At 37.9% G+C, this 25,974-nt stretch overlaps 1 protein-coding gene across 1 annotated transcript in view; it reads right to left on the reverse strand.

Annotated features, from left to right (window-relative positions):
- Positions 1-24,700, reverse strand: part of LOC129263101 (mitochondrial potassium channel ATP-binding subunit-like) — a 39,219-nt gene extending 14,519 nt beyond the window's left edge. Inside the window, exons 1-6 of the mRNA XM_064101234.1 lie at positions 24,498-24,700; positions 20,197-20,336; positions 18,832-19,061; positions 17,583-17,741; positions 17,105-17,250; positions 14,859-14,934 (exon numbers count right to left, since the gene is read on the reverse strand). Coding sequence (XP_063957304.1) covers positions 14,859-14,934; positions 17,105-17,250; positions 17,583-17,741; positions 18,832-19,061; positions 20,197-20,336; positions 24,498-24,673 — 927 coding nt within the window. The 5' untranslated portion in view covers positions 24,674-24,700. The remainder of the gene's footprint in view (positions 1-14,858; positions 14,935-17,104; positions 17,251-17,582; positions 17,742-18,831; positions 19,062-20,196; positions 20,337-24,497) is intronic.
- Positions 24,701-25,974: the final 1,274 nt, after the last annotated feature.

A 25,974-nucleotide genomic window follows, 5' to 3' on the forward strand; every position in this document is an offset into this window, starting at 1 on the left:
AACATTTATTTACAAATTATCAGGGTTCCTACTCTCCACACGGTTTGAATAATCATTCACTCCTTCAAGAACAGGGAATACATTATTTTTCAAAATTCTACTGAACGGTCAAACATTTTTACAGAACAAGTAAAATGGAAAATATCTATTTAGACTTGTCATGCTTGTTGTACCTTCATAATTCAGTGAGTATATTACTATCCATCAATTCTCACATAATCATCAAACTGCTCTGTTGAAATGAGTGAATAGTCAGAAATACAGAAGGCAAAGCACTCTGAAAAGGAAATTAGTGTCAAAGTTATATATACATATATATACATGTATATATACATAACATACTTATGATTTCTCATCTGCGTTCTCACTGAGAATTTATATGATTGTATAATCATTGTTGAATTACAGGTTGACATTAATAACAGTTAGGTTTGAATATATTTATTTGGAAGCGACAACTAAATATCAATTTGTTTTTTTTTGCTACGTTTGTTTCTGGATAAAGATGAAAATAAATCAAGAATGATAGGTGTACTTCTACAAATGCGAAATGTTGCACATTTAATGCATAAAGGTAAGTATATTTTAACACAATGACCAAATTAATGTTTATTTGTGGTCACCAAATAAGTTTGGGCCAATGTGGAAATTCAATGGGATCGAATAAAATATCCCAGCACTAGTATGTAGTCAACACCCCATCATCTAAAACCTTCCGCTTAGGATAAAAGTTGGTCAATCCTTCTATTATTTGATTGTATTTGCATAATAATAATAATAATATAGGGTATTTATATTGCGCACATATCCACCTCGTTAGGTGCTCAAGGCGCTCCTATATTACCCGGCTAAGCTAGGCGTTCATAGCGCACACAGCTTTTTAAGGAATTACTTCCTACCGGTACCCATTTACCTCACCTGGGTTGAGTGCAGCACACTGTGGATCAGTTTCTTGCTGAAGGAAATTACGCTATGGCTGGGATTCGAACCACGACCCTCTGTTTCAAAGTTCGAAGACTAATCCACTGGGCCACAACGCTCCACAGCATACTGAATTTTTCTTCACAGTGAACTCTGTATTTTTACGTGAAGCGGATTTGCCCAGATTAAGTTACAAGGACTGCTGAAGGGATGAAAACAGGCTAGTGTGACCTCGACCTTTGACCTCAAAATCAATAGGCGTCATGGGATCCACAGCATCATACAAGTCAAATTATATGAACTGAAGTTATCGCGTTTACAAGGAAAAGATAACGGATGGACAGACAGACGGACACCGAGCATACCATAATACGTCCAGCCTAGGACGGGCGTATAAAAAAGAGCTTGATCAGTTCATCATGGACGGACATTTAACAAATTCTGAAAGTTGAAAGACTTGAAAAAATGAAGTATTGAAATTTGTCAATGTGTACTATGGTTCATTGCAAAGAGTATCACTGAAATTATTCAATAGAATTTTGTTGGCATGGTTACGTATTAAAGATAGAATCTGAATACGGACGGACAGGATAGAAATGAGTTTCTACACTTGTCAGTGATCTTTAGTTGTGTCTATCTACATGATCTAAACGAAGAAATAATGCTGACAAATTATTTTCATTGCAGATGTTCATTATCTAATAAGGTGACTTCCCTGGCATATTATGTATATAAATTTGGATAAATTTGAAGCAACCTTTAACTTTTATTTTAGAATGACAAAATTTTTGTCACGGACGAACATTTTGTGTCACAAATGCGCATTATCCAAATTAAAATTGTTATTTCAGCCCATGGCCCAGTACGCCATATCACTAATAAACTTGAAAAAAAAAACAAATAAAAAAGGAGAAATTCCCTATGTCCACAGGATAGATATATCCCAGCTATAATGCAGTCAGTAAGTATTGTCTTATTGAGTGTGTGGAAACCATTTTGCATGAGCTGTGACCTTTGACCTGCAGAGTCCTACTTGAACTTGACTTGTATTGTAGTGTCATCTAACGACATACCATTTATTTTTAATTCTATTAAATATAATATCATGTTATCACTAAAAAATCATTTTGCGCATATAATGAACAGTGACCTTTTACCGAAAGCTTGTATTTCAGTGTCATTTACCTACACACCAAAACATTCTTAAATTCTATCGAATATTTTTCAACTTTTCAGCCAGAAACCAATCCGCATATATAATAAGCTTTGACTTTTGACCTTGGACTTGAGGACTCCAAATTTGAAAATTACATGTACTTTATATTATGAGCGACTTATACACCAAAATATTTAAAATCTGTCAAATATTCTGAAAAATATAAAGCCCCCCTCGAGAATACTAGTGTGTTGGGGGAAGGGTTATCTGGGTTAAATTTATTAATTACAATACCATTTATTAGATTTATGTAATAAAATATATCCCCTACAATTACAAAATAATTGAATAAGAAATCCCCTACATACCACTGCAAAATAATGCAAATGTCCGTCCGTGACAATATTCCTAATTAACTTTCGCAATGATTAATGATGATGAGTGACAGTGTAATGCGCTTTTCTGCATTTACCGTTAACAGCATTCCTGAGTTGTTGTTTTTTTTCGTCGCCAGAGAAGTCACCTGGGAATTGCATGTCCGCTTGAGCGGCTATCGCCCGGATAATATAATCACGCCTAAGGGCTTTCTTGGACCCATCACCATTGAAGCTGTAGGTGGCCAACTCCTCCTTTGTGTAAAACTCCGAGAGGAGTTTGACCACCAGCTCTCTCCCATTCTTACACCGCTCAAACACCTGCATATATTTCGCCTTGGTCATGTAAGCATTGGCGTCATGACTGCCTATGCTGATACTGTCGTCATCCAATTTGCAGTGGTAAACGGGGTCTGGTTTCTGGTTTCTAGGGACGTGAGTGGTAGTACATGTAGTTGCCTTATTTAATTCTTCCAATTTATTGATGATTTTTGTTTGATTTGTTAAAATTAACTTGTTCTGTGTGTGAATGCTATCGAGCTTCTGCATGATGACAGATTGGGATTGGGAGGCGGAGAGGGAGCTAGACTGTGAGTTTACATAATGGGATTCTGAAGCGTCATGTGCTGCGAATGAAGACTCGTCCAGCATGTTTAGCAAAGCATCATAGTCTAATCCTTCGTCAGTTGCCTTGAGCTGTAAAACAGTAAGATGAATTAATTGAGAAATGTATTACATTTATATCTTCGCTATATGCTATGTATCATTAATTAAGGTCGAAACAGCCGTTTCATTCATTTTTATTCTAATTTATACGAGTCATATACCTATTATGTAGCTTGTGCAAAATAAGTAAAAACAGCTGTTTTCGACTTGCCCTATACTGCCGCCGTTGAGCAAATGTGACCGATGTCTTAAGACTTCAGTAAAACAATATTATTATTTTTATATGTTTTTGAGGGTGTCACGTTTTAGTGGTTACGACTCTCGCCGTTCCAGCTATGGCGTGCTTTCTTATGAAAGAAATTTACCCAAATTGTGCTACACTCGACCCAGGTATTAAAGGTGAATGGCTACCTGTCATCATGATTACTCTCTTGAATTCGGATACCACCGGGTAATAATTCCGTTTTATAAATTTTTTTTGCCAACTTCTCTTCACTCAAAGTATTTATCTCTATCTTTTATCTCACTCCTCGGGGGCCACGAAAACGGAGGAGGGGGGGTGGTTGTTAGGGTTTTTCAGCTTTTTCCTAAAACCATGTAAAAAACCATCTTGTGACCATCTGATTGTGATTTTATTTTGCATGGCCACCTCCCCCCACCTTCCAAACATTTCCGCGGCCCCTGCTCCTTTTTGGGTTATATATATCTCTCCCATCCGGGGGAGCAACTTACATTGACGGGTGGATACCATGCGCGACCAAAAAAAAACACGTAAAAAGGATGTCTTCCTCAAGATAGGGCACGTTACGTACGTAACGTAATAAGGGTGTCAAAAACACTAAAATAATGAAAAAAGGGTATCTATTTCGCTAGGAAAGCTACTTGTTTAGGGTCAGATTTGCGAGGGTATAAAAAATTAAGACTACTGAAAATATGATGTACTTTTTGCCCCAACAGTCAACACTTTACGTGTTTAGAGTACGATTCGTGCGAGGTGGGGCCATGGAGCTATTAATAGCTCTATGGTGGGGCCGTACTATTAGTACTACTAAACCCAATGATGTAGGTAAAGTACTAAAACCGACAACCAACGTCCGTGACATAACAATTACTTGTTTAGGGGTTCAATTCAGGGAATTCTTGCCAAGAGTATCGTCATACTTGTTAAGGGTAAGGTTTCACACGCCAATACTTGTTAAGGGGTGCATTTTCAGAATATAGAAAATACGTTTAGGGTTCTTTTCGAGACCCCATGGTCGCGCATGGTATCCACTCGTCAATGGAAGTGGCCCCCTCCCCCGGGCTCTCCCACTTTCCTTTTCTCACTTTCTCATCCTCCCTTGCTCATTTCCATCTAATATGCTTTTATTTTTTATTTGTATCCGATTAACTTAAAAAGTAAAAGAATGTTCTTGCGTGCAATTATCAAATCGGGGGGGGGGGGGGGGATCTTTGAACTCAAAGACAAATTGTTAGCACCATATACAGATTATACAGCGTATGAGTTTGTGAAATGAATTCTTAACCAAAATTATCACTTACATAGAAAAGGATGTGTGGGCAGGGCATTATAATTGCTCTTAGAAAATGAAAGACTTATTCTGTGCTTTAATAAGCATACTACACACAAAATGTAAAATAAATTCTACATCATGGCCAAGGGAAGTAGGGGGGCTGAGGTGCTCGTGCTGCGTGTATTTAATAGGCAGCACCCATATTCGGAAAGATGGGTAAAAATTGGAGAAGATGTAACCAAAATTACCTTCATAATGTTGTTAACCGCCACTTTTTTTTGCTTTTCAAATTTCTCTGGACCAAAGTGACCACCATTTTGTAGTGATTTTTTTCTTTTCCGCTTTTCAAATTTATATATCAGCATCCCCAGTAAAAAATCTTTCCCAGGACCCTGTTCTATAATTATGTACCTGCAGATTGTAGACAGCAAATTGTTTCTACCTAACTAGGATATATGATTTTGCTGCCCTTTATGGAAAAAGCAAAAAATAATTGATGATAAAAAGTGAAATGACTGGGTGCATGTGGTTGCAAAATTAATGTGACACATACCACCATGCACAAAATGTGTGTTTCCTCATAAACTCATCCTTCTTTATGAGGAAGTGGTTGGAAGTGTATAAATTATTCAAAATTGTAAAATTAGATTTTTGTAAAATAATTTGAAACTATTACAATATTTTGCCCAATATCAGCATATGATAAGGCTGTGAGGTATATTTCGTCATGTGTTTAAGATCCACTTTTGTGTTCAATTAACATTGGGAATATTCGCAATGATAAATTTTCACAGCAAATCACTTGTCAACTCGCGGCATCAAAAGTCACCAAAGGCTACAGTGCCCCTGTGTATTCTTGTTTAAAAATTCGAAAGGTACATGAAATAATTTGCATTTTCATTTCGTTTTCACTCCATCCTTTAAAGGAGAATGAAACCCTTGAAACCAGCTGAATCCATATCAAAGAGAAAAATCAAAGAAACATATTGTTGAAAGTTTGAGGAAGATTGAATGAATAATAAGAAAGTTATGAGCATTTGAATATTGAGATCACTAATGCCATGTAGATCCTCCTATTGGCAATGCGACCAAGATCTGTGATGTCACACACGTACAACTCCCTCATTACTTTAGTACTTATTTCACTTATATTCTCACTTTTATAGAGTCTATCACAATGTGAGGTGTTCTCTTTATGAGAGGACAAGTACAGAGGTTTCACAACATTACTATCATTGATGAATCGTTTGTCATATGATTAGAATGAGCAAAAAGCGATGTTTTGGGGTATATTTTCAGTGTCCAAAAGGGGAGAGTTGTTCATCTGTGATATCATAGATCTTGGTCGCATTGCCAATGGGAGGATCTCCATAGCATTAGTGATCTCGACATTCAAATGCTCATAACTCTTCTATTGCTAGTCCTAATTTACTCAAACTTTTGTTGATCTTATTCTTTGATTTTTCTGCTTTCACAAAAGCTAACTTGCTCCAAGAGTTTCATTCTCCTTTAATACCTTTATGAGCTAACGGACACAGACATCAAATATCAAATAATGTACTCATTGCGGCAACACGGTTCGAAATCCGACTATTTCATTGGTCAGTTTTGTGGGCGTTGTCGAGGGCTCGTCTCTGTCCTTCTCGTGTCATTCATCTCTCGTTCTTGTTTGGCACTCCGAGTGCTCGGTACGTACGTGTATTAGACTCTGGATGGGGTGTAGATCTAGCTTGATTCATTTCTCTTTTAAACAATGTATTTTGGCTGTCTTTATAATCCCCCAACATCTCTGTTCCCTTTTGGAAATATTGCACGAAATTCTCGCACATTTACATGCATGTTAACAAGACGATACTCTTTCACATGGACAAATCAAAACTTTTCTGCGCTGCCGTACCCCGGTGCCGTACTCTAATTGCATCGCTTCCACTGAACAGTTAAGAAACAAGAAAATGAAATCCAGAGTTCAATTTTTGTCAAATATTTTACTCGCGTGGTAATAGAAAAAATATCAAGCTGAAACTTGATTTTCATTTAAATTCACTTCATTATTAAAAGGATATATGACTTTTGGTGTCACTAATTATATATTTCTATCTGAAAACTGTATTAAGAGTGGATATTTAATCCAATTTCATTAATGTAAACTATGCACAAGGTCACAATGTTGGGGATTATTTTCGAATCGGCCCTACGGCCCCAATAGGAGAAATGTGACTGCAGTCATGTATGTAGAATGTCAAACTCTGCAGTTTTTAATTTTGTGCGAAAAAGGGACTCTACTCTGAACGGTGCCATATCAACAGGTTTTCGTAAGACTTTCGGGCGATCAGATCCGAACGCCAGCGAAGCTATCTTCCAAAATGGCTTTCTGAACAAGTTTTGACTGCACCTAGTCTTAGTACTGTAATGAGAACGAGGTGCATGTTTACAGAATATGAAATCTAGTATAAACAGGCGCGTATCTTGTACATATGCCCAAGTCTGGCCAAGTAAAATCTTGAGTTCTCGTCGCGTTTCTCTCTCGATAAGCCGCGTTGCGAAGCGTCGGTGCCAATACTTTTTTCTTGGGTATTTATACCCACAGAGCATGCGTAGCGCGATTCCAGGAGGGAGGGAGTGTGAGTTAATGAACTTTTGAGAAAAGAAAGGGGCATTCTTCCAGACAGGTCTATCAAATGCCGATAGCAGGGGCGGATCCAGCCTTCACCATTTGCATGAATTCGGTCTATGTATAATATGACGTTACCACATTATGAAATGTGACAAAGCTTTTACTGATTAGTCTTCTAATAATTATATTTGTGATTGAGATTAATATAAATACAAAAAAAATCTAGGAACTGCTTTAATGATATTTATTTGTAATAAATAAATTGACTTATTTTCTTATTTTTACATTCAGTCGTTCAAGTGGTGCAAAAGTTCCTTGACTTTTCAAAATATTTGCTATTCCATTAGGAGAAAAAATGAAGTGATGATGCCATGACATCATCGATACTGAGGGAACGAGAAACGTGTTTTTATTTTTATTTTTTTCACTTAGCCCGGGATTTAGCCTAAACTGAATTGAGTGTAGACAAAGTTCATCTCCATGGTAACCCCATTTACTACATATCAGTGCACACATGTCTCCTAGAATGTTTAATGTTATGCGACTTGATTCAGAGCTAGAGCTAGATAGAGAGACGACAGAGCTTTTCATGGTACTAAACTACTAACATGCTGCACATATTTTGTAAAGGGGTCTTTTGAGTACTAGTATTCAACTTTTATAGATCTTGGCCTAATATTACTATTACAACACTTCTTCATTTCCACAACCACATACATGGAAGACTTTGATATTAGTTTAAGGATTTTCTTCATTTACGAATTTGACGAACAAAGTGTTTCATGCAGGTTTTATGCTAGCAACAAGTGATCACATTGTCGGTCTAACGTTAGCTGTAGCTGTTACTGACTTAGTCTAGATCTAAGCCTAGACCACATCTTCCTGAAATACTGGGTTTGGGCCTAGGGGTGGGAGTGAGCTAGTCTTGTCTACCATGGCCATGGATTCGTATTGGAGTTCATTGCAGACACTAGACAGTCCGTCACAAAATGGAATTTGAAATTGGAAAGAACAGGTAGATTTGGACCTTAGGCTCTCGTACATATGTCTAACATGGCCATGGATTCGTATTGGAGTTCAATGCAGACACTAGACAGTCCGTCACAAAATGGAATTTGAAATTGGAAAGAACAGGTAGATTTGGACCTTAGAGGCCGTTCTCATTACGCTTTCTAAAACTAGTTTACTGGAAACCGATTCAGGAAACCACTTTGGAAGATCGCTTTGCTAGCGTTCCCACTTGATCACACGAAAGTGGTTTTCAAAATCACTTCACGTAAAGCGCTCTTGTTGCTGTGGAAACGCTCTCAGTGGGGTGACACGTTTCGTGCGAAATCCGAAACCGCAGCATAGGCATTCTACACCTGTCGTGTGGAGTGGCGCGCTAAAAATGTGCGAAGATCGCTTCCCGAAGAACGGTTGTGTCCTCACTTACGCTAAAACCAGTTTAACGAGGCAAAGCGATCTTGAAAACTACATCGCGAGGTGGTTTTCCAAACTGGTTTGGAAGATCGCTTCCAAGACCGCTTTGACCGTTCTCACTACGCGTTAAACTAGTTTCCACTAAACTAGTTTCCAGTAAACTAGTTTTAGGAACATAGTGAGAACAGCCTCCTAGGCTCTCGTACATAGATGACAGTTGGACCACCTGTTATCCAATGGAGCGTCATAAATTGGATTAAATACGCCTATAGTGGAATAGTGACAAGACCTGGTTGTACCTCGTGGCACGTGTTCCTCTTTTGAACGGTTGTCAGGACTTGGTAAGTTTCTTTGTAGTTTTCCTTTTAAAGGACAAGTCCACCCCAACAAAAAAATATTTCAATAAAAAGAGAAAAATCAAACAAGCATAACACTGAAAATTCTTATTTTACATCCGATTTTGATGAAATTTTCAGTGTTTTGCTTCTTGTATTTTTCTCTTTTTATTCAACTTTTGGTTGGACTGGAATTGTCCTTTAGGGTAAGAGGGGGGGGGGGGTAATTCAAGCTGGATAATTAAGTGATATCAAGTATAGGCTCTCAATCAGTGTTTTGTTAGGTACAGTTATTAAAGGTTAAGTCCATCTCAGAAAAATGTTGATTTAAATCAATAGAGAAAAAATCAGAGAAGTATAATGCTGAAAATTTCATCAAATTTGCATGTAAAATAAGAAAATAATGACACTTTAAAATTTTGTTTTTTTACATTATGTAGTCACATGCAACTGAGAGAATCAATTATGTCACTTACTATTTCCTTTTTTTTTTTTTTTTTTTTTTTTACAAAATTTCATTTTTTACAGATTTGACAATAGGGACCAACTTGCATGACAGAACTATAAAATGTTACACGGTAATTCCACATGTTCAGGTGTTCAGGGAGAAATGAAACTTTGCTTCACAGGAAAATTGGGAGAAAATTCGAATATTTCTTATTTCATATTATAAAATACAAAAGAAATAGTGAGTGTGTGATGTCATCAATTCCCTCATTTGCATACCGACCAGGATGTGCATATAACTGTTTTGTGAAATTAAGTGAAATTTAAAAAATGTCATGACTTTTCAGCATGAAATTTTCAGCATTATACTTGTTGGATTTTTCGCTTTTTATTAAAATCAACTTGTTGTTGGGTAGACTTGTCCTTTAATGAATAGTGTCTCGACTTAATGTTCAATTGCTAATAATTACATATATAAAAAAGGCCTTAAGGTGTTGTTGAAGTGTGGTTTGAGTCCGTACGACAACAAAAAAAATATACTTGTGTAGAAAATTTCCTCTCATTTTGAAAGTATAACTGGGTCAGGTAACATTATTAAGACTAGTTTACAAAGTCCAACATTTCTACGACAAATTTACCATCAACATCGGATCGAAGGACTTAAAGGCCAAGTCTGCCCAGAAAATGTTGATTTGAATAAAGAGAGATAAATCAAACCAACATATAATGACAATGTCATCAAAATCGGATGTCTAATAAGAAGATTTTGACATTTTAAAGATTTGCTTAGCTTTCACAAAACTATGCACAACTCAGTGAGATGCAAATGAGACAGTCTATGATGTCCCTTTTTTGTTTTTCTTGTTGCTATTTCAGAATAATTTGCTCTGACCCATGACATGTACTATTTCACTATACGTTTGATTTCTGTTGAGTATAATCTATTGTTATTCCGTGTAATTACCAGAAGATTCATCATATTTTTTGGTTTTGCTTTAATTCAATATTATTTACCATTATGTACGTTCTGTTACTTATTCTATATATGATTTGCTTTATTTGTTTTGTTAAGCAACTAAAACTGAAGAAAGCCAGGGCCGAAAGCTTTACAAAATAGCGTATACATGTTTCATCCTTGATTCTACCCTTCAAATATATTATTATTCTGAACCGTGATCAGAGCGATTTGTACAAATATTCACGCCTCTCTCTCTCGTTATACAGTGCGACCCACAAAAAAGGGAATCCCTTTTTCAGATATAGATTTCACAATTATTTGTTTCTACTATAAATTTGATACTCATGCGAAGAGTGGAATCTCATCTCTAATTTGAAACCAACAGGTTAGCAAGTCGTTCTAGAATGGCAAATTACAAACAATATAATAAGGCATATCAGAAAAGATTTGCGCAGAAACGTATGCGTGAATCTGCATCCTCTCTCATTTCAGGGATCAGTGAGAGAAGCTACAAAAGAAATGCTAATGAGCCAATCGTCGAATTAGCACGGTATCATAAACACATCTTGTCCAATTTTTCTGCACAACTTGATTTCGACGTTAAAAATTTAAACTCGTCTTGCTCATTACTGCGTAAAGTGTTCGTCACATATTAGGCACCAAAATGTAGAGAAATAATTGAATTTTATCATGATGCAAATTAAATATCACTAATTTGCCATTGGAAAAAAAATATGTGGAAATCCCAGTTTCCTCTTTTCTAGGACGCACTGGATATTAACAAAAAATGGACGTTGCCATGTAATATTTAAATCTAATACTATTCGTATGTATTTATCAGTTCACTGAATTTGAAATGTGCACAAAAAATGTTACAATTCAAAATAGAATACACACGATACCAACGTTGGAGGGGAAAATATTACTCTAGGCAGTCGTGATTTATTCAGGAGCGTTGTGGCCCAGTGGATAAGTCTCCTGACTTTGAAACAGAGGGTCGTGGGTTCGAATCCCAGCCATAGCGTAATTTCCTTCAGCAAGAAATTTATCCACATTGTGCTGCACTTGACCCAGGTGAGGTGAATGGGTACCCGGCAGGATTAATTCCTTGAATGCACGAGCGCTGAAAGGCAGATCGAGCTAAAGCCGGGGTAATAATAATAACAACGCGCCTCGGAATAGAATATTTCTAGATAGATGGCGCTATATAAATGCCTATTACTATTATTATTCACAAAGATGAAGATAATTCCCATCACCATCCATTTGTAATGCATGAAAGATGATTTGTCCACCCCCCCCCCTTCCCAACAACGCACTTTATAAGGGAGAGAGACAGAAAGGGAGAGGCGTGTTAAATTTACCCTGAGGCTAAAAATTTGGAAATTACGTCAAAAGATGTCTTGGAATGAGAATAACACCAAAAATATTCATTCAATCTCAGGGCTTTTTAGAACGAATTCAGCTAAAAGAGAGGAAGAAAAGAGAACTTAGTAGATGAACCTTTTAGGGGGCTATTATTAAAGAGACAGAGCCATAAGAGAGAGGGGGGGGGAAAGAATGTTGGCAACAGCTCCCCCGGCCCTCTCCCTTCTGCAGTTAAGACATACTGCAAACAACCTCTAACCATGACGCTCACTCACCGCGAAATGTGAGAGCACATGGTCGTCATCATTTGATCACCCTGTAAGCGTTGTATGGACCTACGACTAGTGCGACTCTGTCAGAGTAGCAGGTCCATGCTCTATTCGAAATTCGTGGTGTGATGGAGAGTTTTCTTCTCGTATATTTTTTTGGTTATGTTTTATATTTTTTTCATATATATATATATTTGCTCTTGCGGCTGAGGGGTGAAAATTCGAGCTGGATAATTAAGTGATAACATGTACAGGAACTCAATCGGCTGACTTTTTTAGTGTTTTCTTAGGTAGCTGTTAACAGGTAACTGTTTTTAAATACACTGATTAATCAATAAATATAAACGTCTAGAATAATTGTGACGTCTTTCTCTGAATACAGGTTATGGTTTTGTAGGATGCACTGTATAGAGTACATTATTAAATTACGTTAGGCCTAGATCTTAATATTTGTAGTGAACAATTACACTCTAACGTTACATTGAAGTTGTAGTGAATAATTACACTCTAACGTTACATTGAAGTTCTCTGTAACGTTACACCCCTCCCCTTTCCTTTCACTTTCCAAGAAGCAAGCCTTTAACGTTAGAAATGTCTTGTAGTTCTAAAACAAGATTTGAATCACTACTAAAAATGAATTAAAATCACTTACTGAGGTTTGGATGTTGCTCTTTCAACCCTGGAACAGTATCAAGGAGATGACTCCTGATACCCCCCAGGGTTGTCCCACAAGCTATGCCGACCACCGAGTGTCTCCTTCTGCGGGCTTTAAACCCACTTGCCGTGATGAAATCGCGGGCAGTGTCGACTGCATTTGGAAAACCATCCTTAACGTATGGTCTTCCACGACGTAGTCTTTTGACTTTTATTTCCTTTTCAACTTTGCACTTCTTCGGGCTAGGTTGATCTAGCCATGCCAGTAGTGTTGCCATGATGAAGTGTAATCTGGCTGGTCTTGCTGCTGTATCTCCAGGCACTTTTGCATGCGCTGTGACTTGGTGCTATTCCACTTCGTTCCGCCGATGACAAGCCTATATTCCGCTTCGTTCCACCGATCCTAGCGTTCCGCCGTCAAGTTCATTGCCACGCCCACAAATCGTCGGAACCCGTTCTTGATACTGTCCAGTGTTCTCGTGCAAGCGAACGGACCTCAATAATAAAAATACGGTCCCTAAGAAATGTGTCAATATTTTTGCGGCCGATCAGCAATTCGCAAAATCCGTGAAAATAAAACCCCCACGAAAATAACAGCTTATACAGTATTCTGAGCTGCATTGTTTATCATTATTATTTCCCTAGCTTTAGCTTGAGCTGCCTCTCAGCGCTCAAAGCATTCAAGGAATTCATCCTGCCGGGTAACCATTCACCTCACCTGGGTCGAGTGCAGCACAATGAGAATAAATTTCTTGCTGAAGGAAATTACGCCATGGCAGGGATTCGAACACACGACCCTCTGTTTCAAAGTCAGAAGACTAATCCTCTGGGCCACAACGCTCCAAGGAAGGAACGAAAGGAAGAATGGAAGAACAGAGTAGATGCAATGCCCCCAAAAATTAATTTTACATATAACCAATACAACATATTAAAAAACCTTTAAAGATACTAAAGACAGAATTGCATCCCTTACTTCTATCATATTTCACTTTAATCGTGTCAATGGGATTGCACTTCGAACAAACCAAGCGCAAGATTTTGCATGTGTTAAGTGTATGTGTACATCGTGCACATGAACATGGTGTGCACTTGCACAGTAACAATGTAAGTCTCAATTACCTAGCCAGGAGTACTCCATCAAATTCATGACTAACCTGAAATAAGGAGCGCCGACAGGGATAACGGGCATATAAATTGCAACAAATAATAGCTGGAATTTCACATCATACAGTTTTTAGATAACATTGGCTTGCGTTAATTTCAATTCAATTCGATTTCATTTTATTGTCCACATGGAAATTCATTTTGCTCACATTATAAACATTTGTAATAAAACATTACATATATCACATGCATAGATACAATTATACAAGACTACACCAGAAGGCGTCAAATACAAGGAAAATTCTCCAGGATAATCTTAATGTTAATTTTGTGAAATACCAAATCATATTTCTTGGTAGACCCATAATAGCCTCGTCCAGACTCAGGCAGATATAATTCTCTTGTGGGCAATGTATTTGATATTCCCCTCAAAGCCAGTCAATATTAAAGCAATATTGACTGGCCTCGGGGCGATACGACTTATATCGCCGAAACTCTATCTATATCGCCCGAGTTGTAGACGAGGGTGATATCAATTTAGTGAGGGCAATACATGTCCTTTCGCCCCCAGGCCAGTCAAATTATTAACCAAATCAGACATCTAGAGAAAAATCGTGAAAATTTAGATATTTTACAGTTTAAGAATGGGAATCTTTTTTTTATCATGTTTAGCAGACTGGGCCTCTGAACTTCACCAGTTTGAATTGATAACATGACGCGGCCATGGCCTGGGGACGCAGTAGCCAGCATTGTCTCAACTTGACGTATAGCAATGCGCGCGTAGAATACCAGGAAGTTAGCTCTGCCTTATTGCCCGCTACATTTCCACGCATTTTCTCATAGACTTTCCTGAGCGGGCAATAAATTTGTCCATGGTTAAAGGAATGGAAACTTATTGACCGACCACTTGATCCCAGTCTTAAGCAGGCAATAGTGTATTAAAGTTACCCTGCTCAGATGTCTGATACGGTTAATATTATATAATTATATTCAAGGATAAATGTTATTAGATATTCCCCTCAAAGCCAGTCAATATTATATAACTATTAAACTTACTTGTGTTGTTCCTCTTAATCCCTGAGAGACGCATAACTTGAATGAACTCTTGAAATCTTGTACATCAGCTGATAACCTAAACAATACATAATAATAATAAAAATCTGGTTATAATGCGCTAAATAGCATAAACATGATGAATACACACAAAGCCATCACCGTACCTCAATTCAACAAAGCGAACTCAGTATCGTTTTCTATTCTTTATATTCTAAAGAGCCTTGAGACATAGCTATAATGTGATATGCGCTATATAAAATCTTTATTATTATCACGATTAACATTATTATATGTATTAATATCATTATAATTCTACTCAGCATGTTCTCACCACTAATCCCTGATTTCAACATAGACAAGGCAATGCGGCTGTGAGAACAGGGTCCTGATGCAGAAAGAGTTGCGCTTAAACACAAGTCAAAATATCGGTTACACTTCGTAATTCCGAAGGTTCTTTATTCCGAAGGTTCGTAATTCCGAAACACGTAAATTGCCTATACCTCAATGTTCGTTAATACGAAATCGAAAAAGGGTTCGTTAATCCGAACATTTGTGGCGTTATTCCGAAGGTTCGTAACTCCGAAGGTTCGATAATCCGAAAACGAAATAAGGTTCGATGTTCCAAAGGTTCGTTAATCCGAAAACAAATAAGGTTCGTTGTTCCGAACGTTCGTTAATCCGAAAACAAAATAAGGTTCGTTGTTCTGAAGGTTCGTTAGTCCGAAAACGAAATAAGGTTCGTTAATCATTTCGTTTTCGGACTAACAAACCTTCGGAATTACGAACCTCATTTTGTTTTCGGATTAATGAACCTTCGGAATTACGAACCTCATTTCATTTTCGGACTAAAGAACCTTCGGAATTACGAACCTTATTTCGTTTTCGGATTAACGAACCTCCGGAATTACGAACCTTCGGAATTACGAACCTTCGGAAAAACGAACCTTCGGAATAACCGAACCTTCGGAATAACGAAGCTTCGGAATTACGAATGTATGCGAAAATATCAAGCGCTAGTCCCGAATACAGGTGCTTCATTGGCTGAAAATCAAGTTGCACAAGATTTGTTTAGTTGCGTTTGATCGCAACTCTTTCTGCAACGGGCCCCTGCACTGTGAAAGATGCTGAGCACATTTTAGTGGGATTCAAAGGCCCTCTTTTACAGCACCTAAATTTCTCAGCTTTGATAAAAGATCAGACCTGCCAACCTTCTACAACCAAAATAAGTATTCTTATAAGGAAAAAAAAACAATTTTTTTGACAAAAAAGAGAGTATTTTTAAAAATTTGTCTCAATGTAACAATCGCCAGCCAGTTTTGGTGAGAACATGTGATAATTCACCCTTTTAAAAATGTGCTTGTAGGCAAGAATTTACTTGTTCTTTTCATGCAACAAGTTACTGGCCCGACAATGATTTTTACCAGACTGGGACTGTCGGACCGGCGCTAGTGTCACGTGCTGTGTATATTACATACTCCAAGATCAGATTTTTTTTTTTAAAGTAACAAGTATTGGGGTATTTATAGCAAAAAAGAGGAACAAATACTCTAAAAAGGGGACGGTTGGCATGTGTGAAAGATGCAGCTCTGACTACAGTGAAGGTGCCACAACAAAGAGTGTCTTTTTGCTTTAATTGCACTCAGCGCGTTTTCTCTGGTTATTCCTCAGTTTCGTTACAAGGCACTATGGCTACAGGAACGGTGCTGTGGAAAATGTGCAGCGTCTCTATACGTGTGGTCCGGTGGTTAGAGCATTGGACTCATAATCGCAAGGTTGTGAGTTCGAATCCCCACTCTGCCATTGTCTCCACTTTAATAAAAGGGCCCGAGAGTAATATCTGTCGTCTAGAAGGTCAGCCACTGTGACTGATTAACCTAGACGTAAAATATTTCGTAGGTAATTGGTTATATACCAAGTTGGCATTTACCAGCAAAATGCTGTCCTGCCGAGTTCCTACGGGAGTTACCATAAAACAGAAAAACAGATATAGTGTGATTAAAAGAGCTGATTTTTGCAAAGGTGAGTCTAAAAGTGTCAGAGAAAGGTGCTTAGAGGTATTCCTGCTAAAGACACAGATCCATCTATTGTAAAAAAGATCTTCAAAAATACGTCTTTTGGCAGGCATTTGTATAATCAAAGTGTTTTAAAAGACCATTTGATGCGGCACCTGTTTTAGTCAGAGCTGTGCCTTTTAGCACATCCTGCATCCCCTCACTGAAATCTAATTTGGTGCGTGCTACCTTTACCTGTTCACTAATTCACCCGTATGATGTACGTCGAAGAAGGCTATGTCTTGTTTGAGGAGAGAGCTAAAGAGAGCTGTTCGGAGCCTGGATGCCAACCTTTCTCCGACGGAGGAGAGGATAGCAATGTAACTACAGGTACATACTGCCTACACAAAATGAAGCAAACCAAAAAGAAAAGGGAGGAAAAGAAGTAAGAAAAGGAGAAAAGGAAGAAAAGTATGAGAAATATAAGTTCAAGGGATTCGAACACACGACCCTCTGATTTCATGGAGAGAGTAATATAGTGTATACAAGAGGCTTACTATAATCCGGGGGCATATTAGTGTTATCCTGATTCAAATAGGGTTGGTATAATTCCATTGTTTGTTTGGACATGAATTTTAAATCCATTGTAATGATTAAAAATACTCAATTCCCAAAACACTTTTTTTAAATTAAAAAAAGCAATTCATGACAACCCGTGAACTCAAATTCAAACCTGGATGCCATAAGCTGACGTAAGACGGAGGGCTGGCCGAGCAACGGCTTCTAGATAGTTCCCAGCATGCTCTCTGCCAGTGAACTCTGACACCACCTGCACGAGGTCACCAAGAAGCAAGGGAATCTGAACGTTGATGAAGGCAGCTAACATAGCGCTCTGTGATCAGAGGGAATAATGAGAACAGGGATATCCGGATTTAGAAGCAGTACCAATAGTCTCGCTCTGATATGCGAGACAAAAATAATAGATAACCTAATTATAGATAAATTTAATCAAAATAACCCAAAGAAGTACTTGCTTGAATGCAGACAAAACTAATTGAGAGCTTCAAAAAAGGGAAAATATCTTTTGAAGTTTGGGATTCACTCAAACATGACTACGTGGACATGGAGCAGTTTCTGTCAAACTTCAAGACAGTTCCCCAAACCTTGTGTCAAAATTTTTTTTATCCTGGTTTCTAATTAACATTAAATTTTGACATAAAAATGAAGAGTTAATAAGGGCCACATTTCATAAGGCTTGTTAGAATAACAAATTTTTATAACACTGAAATCCTTCAATATGATTGGCTGATGGTAAATTTGTTATAGAAATTTTGCTTTTTGTTATTATAACAAGTCTTCATGAAACAGGAAAAAAGTATCTTTTTAAATTTTTGCTTTATGAAGACCCAAAATTACTAATTTTGGCTATTTACAGAGAGCTTTTCCTGGCGACTTTTTGTTGGTTTTGGGGTGCCTGGTCACATATAAACCAAGAGTTTATTTCCAAAAGAACGAAACGATATCAACTTGAAGACAAAAATAATGAAAAGAATAAAACTTTTTGATAAACGGAACATGGTTCAAGGTTTACACCTCATCATCAGCCTAAAATAAAAAACAGTCATTGGTATTTATACATTTTGGATATCAATGTAATTAGAAGAATGTAAACTTGTAAGTTTACAAGAATACAATGGTATTCAACCCCACCCCTACTGACCTATCACCCACATAGTTTTACTTTAACTCTTTCTTTTATATTAACCTTGTTCCACATACCTTTGTATTCATTTAACTACAATAAGAAAATATTTCCAGATATCCAAAATGTATATATACCAGTGACTCTATTTTTTAATTTTAGGCTGATTATGAAGTGCGAACCTTGAAACATGTTCCATTTATTAAAATGTTATGTACAGTACTCTTCGTTATTTCTGTCTTCAAACCAAGAGTTCTGGCGCAACCAATCGGACACTTACTGCAACAGCTAACAGGAGATACAGGACGTCTTCCCTCAAGAACTTGAGGACCTCCCAGAAGTGCTCCCCGCCGTTGGTCTCCAGGCCGGATCCGTTGGTCTCCTTCTCCAGGAGCCTTGTGGCTCCAGTTGCTTTAAATGTACATTCTGCCCGATGTATTCTGGAACCGGTATGCAGAGCTACCCCGGCTCCGACCCCGAAGGCCAGCGTCCGAGAAGGCGTCCATGTCCCTGTTCAGATAACAAAATAAATTGAAGAACAGGTTATTTGCTATCAACCAAAGTCAAACAGAATTGCATACTTGCCAAGCCTGATAACCAAGAACCAGCCAGCATGCAGAGCTACCCCGGCTCTGGCCCTAAATGCTTACGCCCAAGAAGGCGTCCATATCCCTGTACAGATCATGAAAACAAATTGAGGAACAAGTGTGCGGGTGAATCAAACCTCCCCCCCTTAACTTTCTGCAAATTTTCCCCAGCGCAAAATTTTTCAACAACGCCGCTCGCTGACTTTTACTCTCAAGTCCTGCACATCCTTCAAGACCAAATATGCAACACGGGGGGTTCATAGTTATGTAATATTAAGTATAAGTAAGAGCACATTAGACCCAAAATTGCTCCAAAGCATGATTTCATGAACAAAGTCAATGCAAATTCAATTCTACTCATCTTATTCATAAAGATATGATTATTTCTACTTCCGTCAGCCAGGTGAAATTAATTAATTTTAGCATGATTGTGCTTAAAAATGGTTCTGCAATAAATCTAGAGAAACAAAGATAAACAATTCATATTAGGAAATCAAAACTTTTTTTCAAACACAATTTTAAGGAATGCCACAAAGAATAAACATCAAAAAATTATGGAACATTTATTTCGCAAATATGAATTTTTATCCATAATTTATCCATAAATTAGTTCAATTCAATTCAGGTTTATTGCAAAAAACAAAAAACATGATTGGCAGTCACAGACTGAATTGTACATGCTTACACAATACCCATATGAAAATAATCAAAATTAGTAAGATTAACAATGAATATACATGTGCAGTTAAAAATGGAGTTAAAATGGATAAGTTGAAACAAATCAACAAAAGTCGAGCAAACAGTTTATCAATATCAGAGCTCATAAAGATAGGTGGTCTGACTGTTAAATATGGCGCCTAGCAGAATGAATGCATATCAATTAATAAAAATCTACTTCTTTCTAAAAAAATTTCCACACACTACTATTGTGCCCATTTTTGCGGAGCTTGCACAATTGTTAGTTGAGATCCCCCCCCCCCCCCTGGCCAAGAAACAGTTGAAAAAATGTCCAGCCTGGCTTATAGGGTTAACTCATGTTAACTCATGGTCTTGCTAACCTTTAATTCCTCTCTCGCCCTTCAAGATAGACCCTTGACCCTGAATCCTGCGCACGCAATGTCTTAAGAGATGGCGGAAGGAGGGCGGTGTCGATCGAGCAGGCAGCGCCCTGAATTGGTGAAGGAGTGAAAACCTAAGCCTTGAGAGAAATCAAAGAGAGAGAATAACAGAATTATCATATGTTAAAGACATTTCAAAATGATACTGCATTGCCATTCTCAAAATCGTTTTACTTTAATAATAAAAATATTTTTCAGATAACCCAGCTAGATGAAAGAAATTCCACAAATGCATCTGCCAATAAGCACATTCGTATTCAATTGACCAAGTAACTTTACCTTTTGTTACACATATTTAATATTTTAGAGAGAGAACACTGGGGATGAAAATAATAAAATGTGATAACTTTTTTTTTAAGGGGCCCGCAACACAAAGTCTAGTAATGATTGCAGAACAAAGCACAAATTTGTCCATTGTTCAGTTGGTTTAACCTAACACGGATCAAGGGGGGGCAGAGGGACCCCCCCCCCAAAAAAAAAGGGAGACAAACACTTCTTTTGAAAAAGAGGAAATAGTGGAAAGAGCAAAAGTAAAGATAGAAACAGATCCATGGGGCTTGAAGGGCATCCCCACCCAAAGGAGGGGAAGGGAGGGGGAGGAAAAGATGAAAAGGAAAAGAAAGATGGAGAAAAGAAAGAACAGATAGAGAAATGGATCCAGGCAGACCAGAGGGGCCTCACCCCCCCCCCTTTCAAAAAGCCAGAAAAGGAGAAAATTAAGAAAATGAGAGGGAAGAAGAAATTAAGGGAAAGGGGAGAGGAAAATAAGAATACTAAAGGTAGAAAAATGGATCAAGGGGGCCGAAGGGGCTATGCTCCCCCCCCCAAAAAAAAAAAAGAGACATACTGATGGAAAGGGGAACAAAAGGGGGAGAAAGAGAGAGAATAAGAAACATAAAGGAAAGGGGGAGAGATGAGGAACATCATTAAAGTTAGAGAAACAGATCCAGATGCCGGATGGCTAAAGGACCCCCCCCCCCCATCTTAAATTCTGTTATTTCTTCTCTCCCCTCTTTTTTTTGGGGGGAGTGGGGACAAGGCCCCACCAGCCTTCTGGATCTGATTTCCATCTTTCATCCTGTTCCTTCCTCTTCTATCTCCATTTCCTTTATTTATTTTTTACTTTTCTTCTTTTTTCTGTCTTTTCCCCCTTTTTTCTGGGGGGGGGGGCAGCCAGGCCAAGGCCCCTCTGACCCCTGGATCAATTTCTCTATCTGTTCTTTCTTCCCTCCCATCTTTCTTTTCCTCTTCCCCTTCTTTTCTTGTCATCTGTCTGCCATTTTGTTTTCAATATTGACAGGAGAAAGAACGAGACAGAACTTTTCCTTTTTTTGAGGGTCCAGTTTGTGCCTCGATGTCAGGATTCTGTGTCATGATAGACCTTTATCCATATAATCGTGGTAAGTGCATAATTTATTTCCCCCCCCTTTTATTTGGAGTGCTATTGCGACCCCATTCTACCCCATTTTGGAGAGTATATGTTTGACTAGTATTACACGGATGAGTCCTGGGCTCAGGCACGCAAAGCGGGCCAGAGCTCCCTAGGTTACTTAAACCAGGGCTCGAAATTAGCAGTGGCCCAGGGGGGGTATTCTGAAAAGTCTCATAAGTTTCCTCATAAGTTTCCACTTAAGTATCCTCATAAGTTACCCAATTAATAGAGCGCTAATGTACCTCCAAATTCGTATTCTGAAAACTCTATTAGCGCTCAATTAACTCCCTTTAGGACACTCCCCTACTGAGCCGAATTAGCCAATCAAATGCGCTCTTACAACATAAAATTTTCTACTAGCGCGCAGTGTTTCTTCACTTTGCTGGCTTGCAGCGCAGCGCCCAGCTGCTGCAGGTGCACTGCGCCATGATCTTAATACAAAGAATCTTTGCTAAAAAATAATGCTAAAAGTATTTGCATCGGAGACTAGAGGTTCGTCATGTTGTTGAAGTTTACTCTTGTCTTGTCCCGTTCTCTCTCATTTATTGTACCTTTGTGCTTTTCTCTTTTTTTTCGAATGCATTCTGATTTGCACATCCAACTATGAATCCATTTGTAGCTTTCTTTGTTTTTTTTTACAATATTTTATTTGCCTCTGTCTCGGGCCCTGATGGGGGGACTTCTTTAACTTAATTCCTACTCATTTAAAAAAATAACATACTTTTCATTAATATGAGAAATCTTCTCCAAAAAAATGCTGATTCGAATAAAAAGATTTTAAAAATCAAACAAGCATAATTAAAAAAAACACGAAATTTTAATAAAATAGGATGTATGTACAAATGTTATGACATTTAAAATTTTATAGGTGGGGAAAACGATGGCATCGCCCACTTTTTTTTTTTTTTTTTGTATATTATTCTATGAGAGAATATTAATTTAAATACTAAAGGGGTCTATGCTTATTTGTTTTATTGTCGGAAACATGGTTTGATTCACCCCTGAACATTGCTGCACCTACCGTGATTTGGCAATCTCATTATTGTCAAAATAATGTGCAAAAACAAAACACTTTATGATGTTAATATAGAACAAAATAATAGTCATATTACCCCTATAAGTACACAATTAATTTCTGTTTCCTTTTTCCCTCTTTTCTAATTTCTTTGTTACCAAAATTAATATAGGCCTATTCCTTACTTTACTTGTTTTTATATACCACCTTCTTTCTCTTTATTCTATTCCCTTTTTATACATTTCTCTTTTATTCTCTTCCTTCCTCCTAATTTTGGTCGCAGTATTAAACAAATTTGATGATATTTATAGGAAATGAAAGCCACATTTAGCAAGAGATGATGAGACTTAATGGACCTCTTATCGCTATTATCTTTCCCCACTGGAAAGTCCGCTAATTGAGCGCTATGTCATGAGACTTTTCAGAATACCAAGTCTTGTAACTACTCAATTTAGTCTTCGCGCGGTCATAATGCGTACTATTGCAGGTGCGTGCAGCGCAACTCAACCCTGCCAAATACGGAAAGGGGCACTTAAGTGACTTTTCAGAATACCAAAATGCTAATTGAGTACTAATTTAGCTTTCAGAATACCGCCCCAGGGCAACCAAAAATGAGAGTCGGGCCACCAAAGATTTTAATAAATTGTAATGTTTCTATTGTTTTAGGGCCACCAAAAATATGATATTTATGATTTTGGTGGACAGATTGGGCCACCAAGAAAAAGTTAGTGTGAAGCGATGCTTACAGTTACACGGCCGTTTAATTTTTTCCCACATGGACCCATGCGGCATTACCCATAGATATTTACCAGAAAATTACAGGCCAGGCTTCTAGCTTACTCAGCCTTTTATTAATCAAGCCTGGCCTTATCGGGAATTAGTCACCTCTCTTCTCGTGTGTGTGCACTCGTTGTGTACAAAGACGTTAATGACAATGTTATATCATAACCTAGTACCTACCTCGGGCGAAGTTCGTGCAGGCTCCACTCCACTTCACTACCGCTACACTACGCTCCACCTACCCAAACTTCGGGACGGTGAACCTATGCGATCCGTCACCAATCAGTCGCATTCGCATGCGTTGTTTTGAAATCGGCTGTGAATAATACGTGTGAGGAAAAGATACTGGCCCAAAATCACAAATTTTTAGGATAATCGGAGGATGGACACGGAGTGAAATACGGGTGTAGAGTAAGAATAAGATATTAAGTCATTCATCTTTCTCGTTATATTTTTTTTCTTTAATTTTTACGATAAACATGATTGCCATCCCACCTTTGTGACTCGGTATATCCGAATTGGTTCACCGTCCCGAAGTTCGGGTAGGTGGAGCGTAGTGTAGCGGTAGTGAAGTGGAGCCTGCACGATCTTCGCCCGAGGTAATCGATAACCTTGTTCGTTGAATGAGTGAATGTTATAATATGGGAGTGGAAAGAAGTCACCAGTGCTGCCGAATTAAACGGCAGTGAATGGACTGGTCACTGCCATGGCATGGTGTTGGTGACTTAAGTTAAACCAGGATAATACTGCTACATGCCCTTTTTATTTCATACCGAAAGATAAATTAAAAAGGCCGAAAGATAGATTTTAAAAAAGGCCGCCCAGGGACAGGGTAATCAACAACCGTTCACTATAGGCTGTACTGGCGTAAATGCACCTCCGCATCGCCCGACGAAACTATGGTCACATCCCGCTCGCCTACCCGGCTGGCGCTGGCGCTGGGCACGTTCAGCTCTACGTGATCAGACGTGAGGATGCGAAAACGAATGAAGGTTCGTGCAGTGACTGACTTACATGGTAAAGTTTTTGTTGTTCTGTCCAATATCCAAGCCACAGAATTGCCTACTTTTTGGTAAATCTGTCATCCAGTTCCATCCTGCCCTAAATTTTCTCGGTATTACCGATGACGGCTTGAGTTTTCCGGCAAAGTACAGCATATTATTCGCTCTAAATGCCGCAGTCGTCGGCATTAACTCAGATGTATGGAGCGCCAAATTTTACTCGATTAATTATTGATTCAGCTCAGTCTATATCTAGTCAAAAACGATATCATCGTGTGAAAAAGGTGATACAAGACTAAATTTTGTTACAAAATACATTTTGTCATTAAAAAATAAATGCATAATTTTCTGAAAAATCTCCCATATTAGTTATGTAAGAGAATTTTACTGTACGTACAAGATAGATTAAAGAAGGCCTCAATTTAGTCAAACCATGACCTGAACAGAAATATTTCATTAAAAATTATTTTACTCATCATTTTATAACAAGAAGCACTCTGTTGAAAAATAATCATAACCAAAAGAATCACATTTTGTAACCATTCTTTTATGTAATGACGCCAACAACAAAATTAATATTGTCTCCATTTCTTTTTGTATTTTGCAAGGAATCTTGGATGCTAAATCAGCCCTGATATTTGCAAATTAATAATCAAAACTTTCACTTTGCTCATCATTATGTTCTTTGTGAGTAACCCGAGGGTTAGTAAAAAGACATAGTTGGTTTTCTCAGAAGATAATAATGATTTCATTGTAGTCCATATATTGGACTTTTATGAAATAACAAGTAAAGGCATTAATAAGTAAGTAGGGCCTAAGTAAGTAAGTAAGTAGGTAAGTAAGAAAATAAGTAAGTAAGTCAGTAAGTAAGTAATTAGTAAGTAAATAAGTCAGTCAGTAAGTAAAAAAGTAAGTAAGAAAGTTAAGTAAGTAAGAAAGTAAGTATTTCAGTAAGTAAGTAATTAATTAAGTAAGTAAGTAAGTAAGTAAGTAATATCGGTCCACATCAAAGAAGCGTTGCATGAAGAATCAAACCGATATTGGTTTATTCAAGGGTGTTAGACCTCTATGCCAAATTGGTGTTAGCCTAACGCCACACTGTTGTTTTGAACAACAGCTTTCTGGTGTGGACCGGTAAAGATACACCAGGCTGGTGTTAAGTTATCACCGGCGTTCGAGTATTCCACGCAGTCCTACTTCTGATAGGCATATGGCTAGTCAACAGCTGTCATTAACAGCGCTTCCCATTTGATAAATGCTTCATTTATATTATAATAAAGTATCTCGTGCCAAGACTGATTATTTAATCTTTCCAATTCTTTTTTACTGGGGATGCTGATTTGACAAGCAAAAGATAAAACTAAAAATATTGTCACTACAAAATCAAAGGTCATTTGGTTACATTTCTATATTTGTTTCCACATATTCCAGAATTCCAGGAGGTGTTGCCCTGCCTTTGCACCCCCGCTCAGGGGCCGCGGAAGCGGGGG

Source organism: Lytechinus pictus, chromosome 6, assembly GCF_037042905.1.
Source record: "Lytechinus pictus isolate F3 Inbred chromosome 6, Lp3.0, whole genome shotgun sequence".
NCBI classification, from domain to species: domain Eukaryota; kingdom Metazoa; phylum Echinodermata; class Echinoidea; order Temnopleuroida; family Toxopneustidae; genus Lytechinus; species Lytechinus pictus.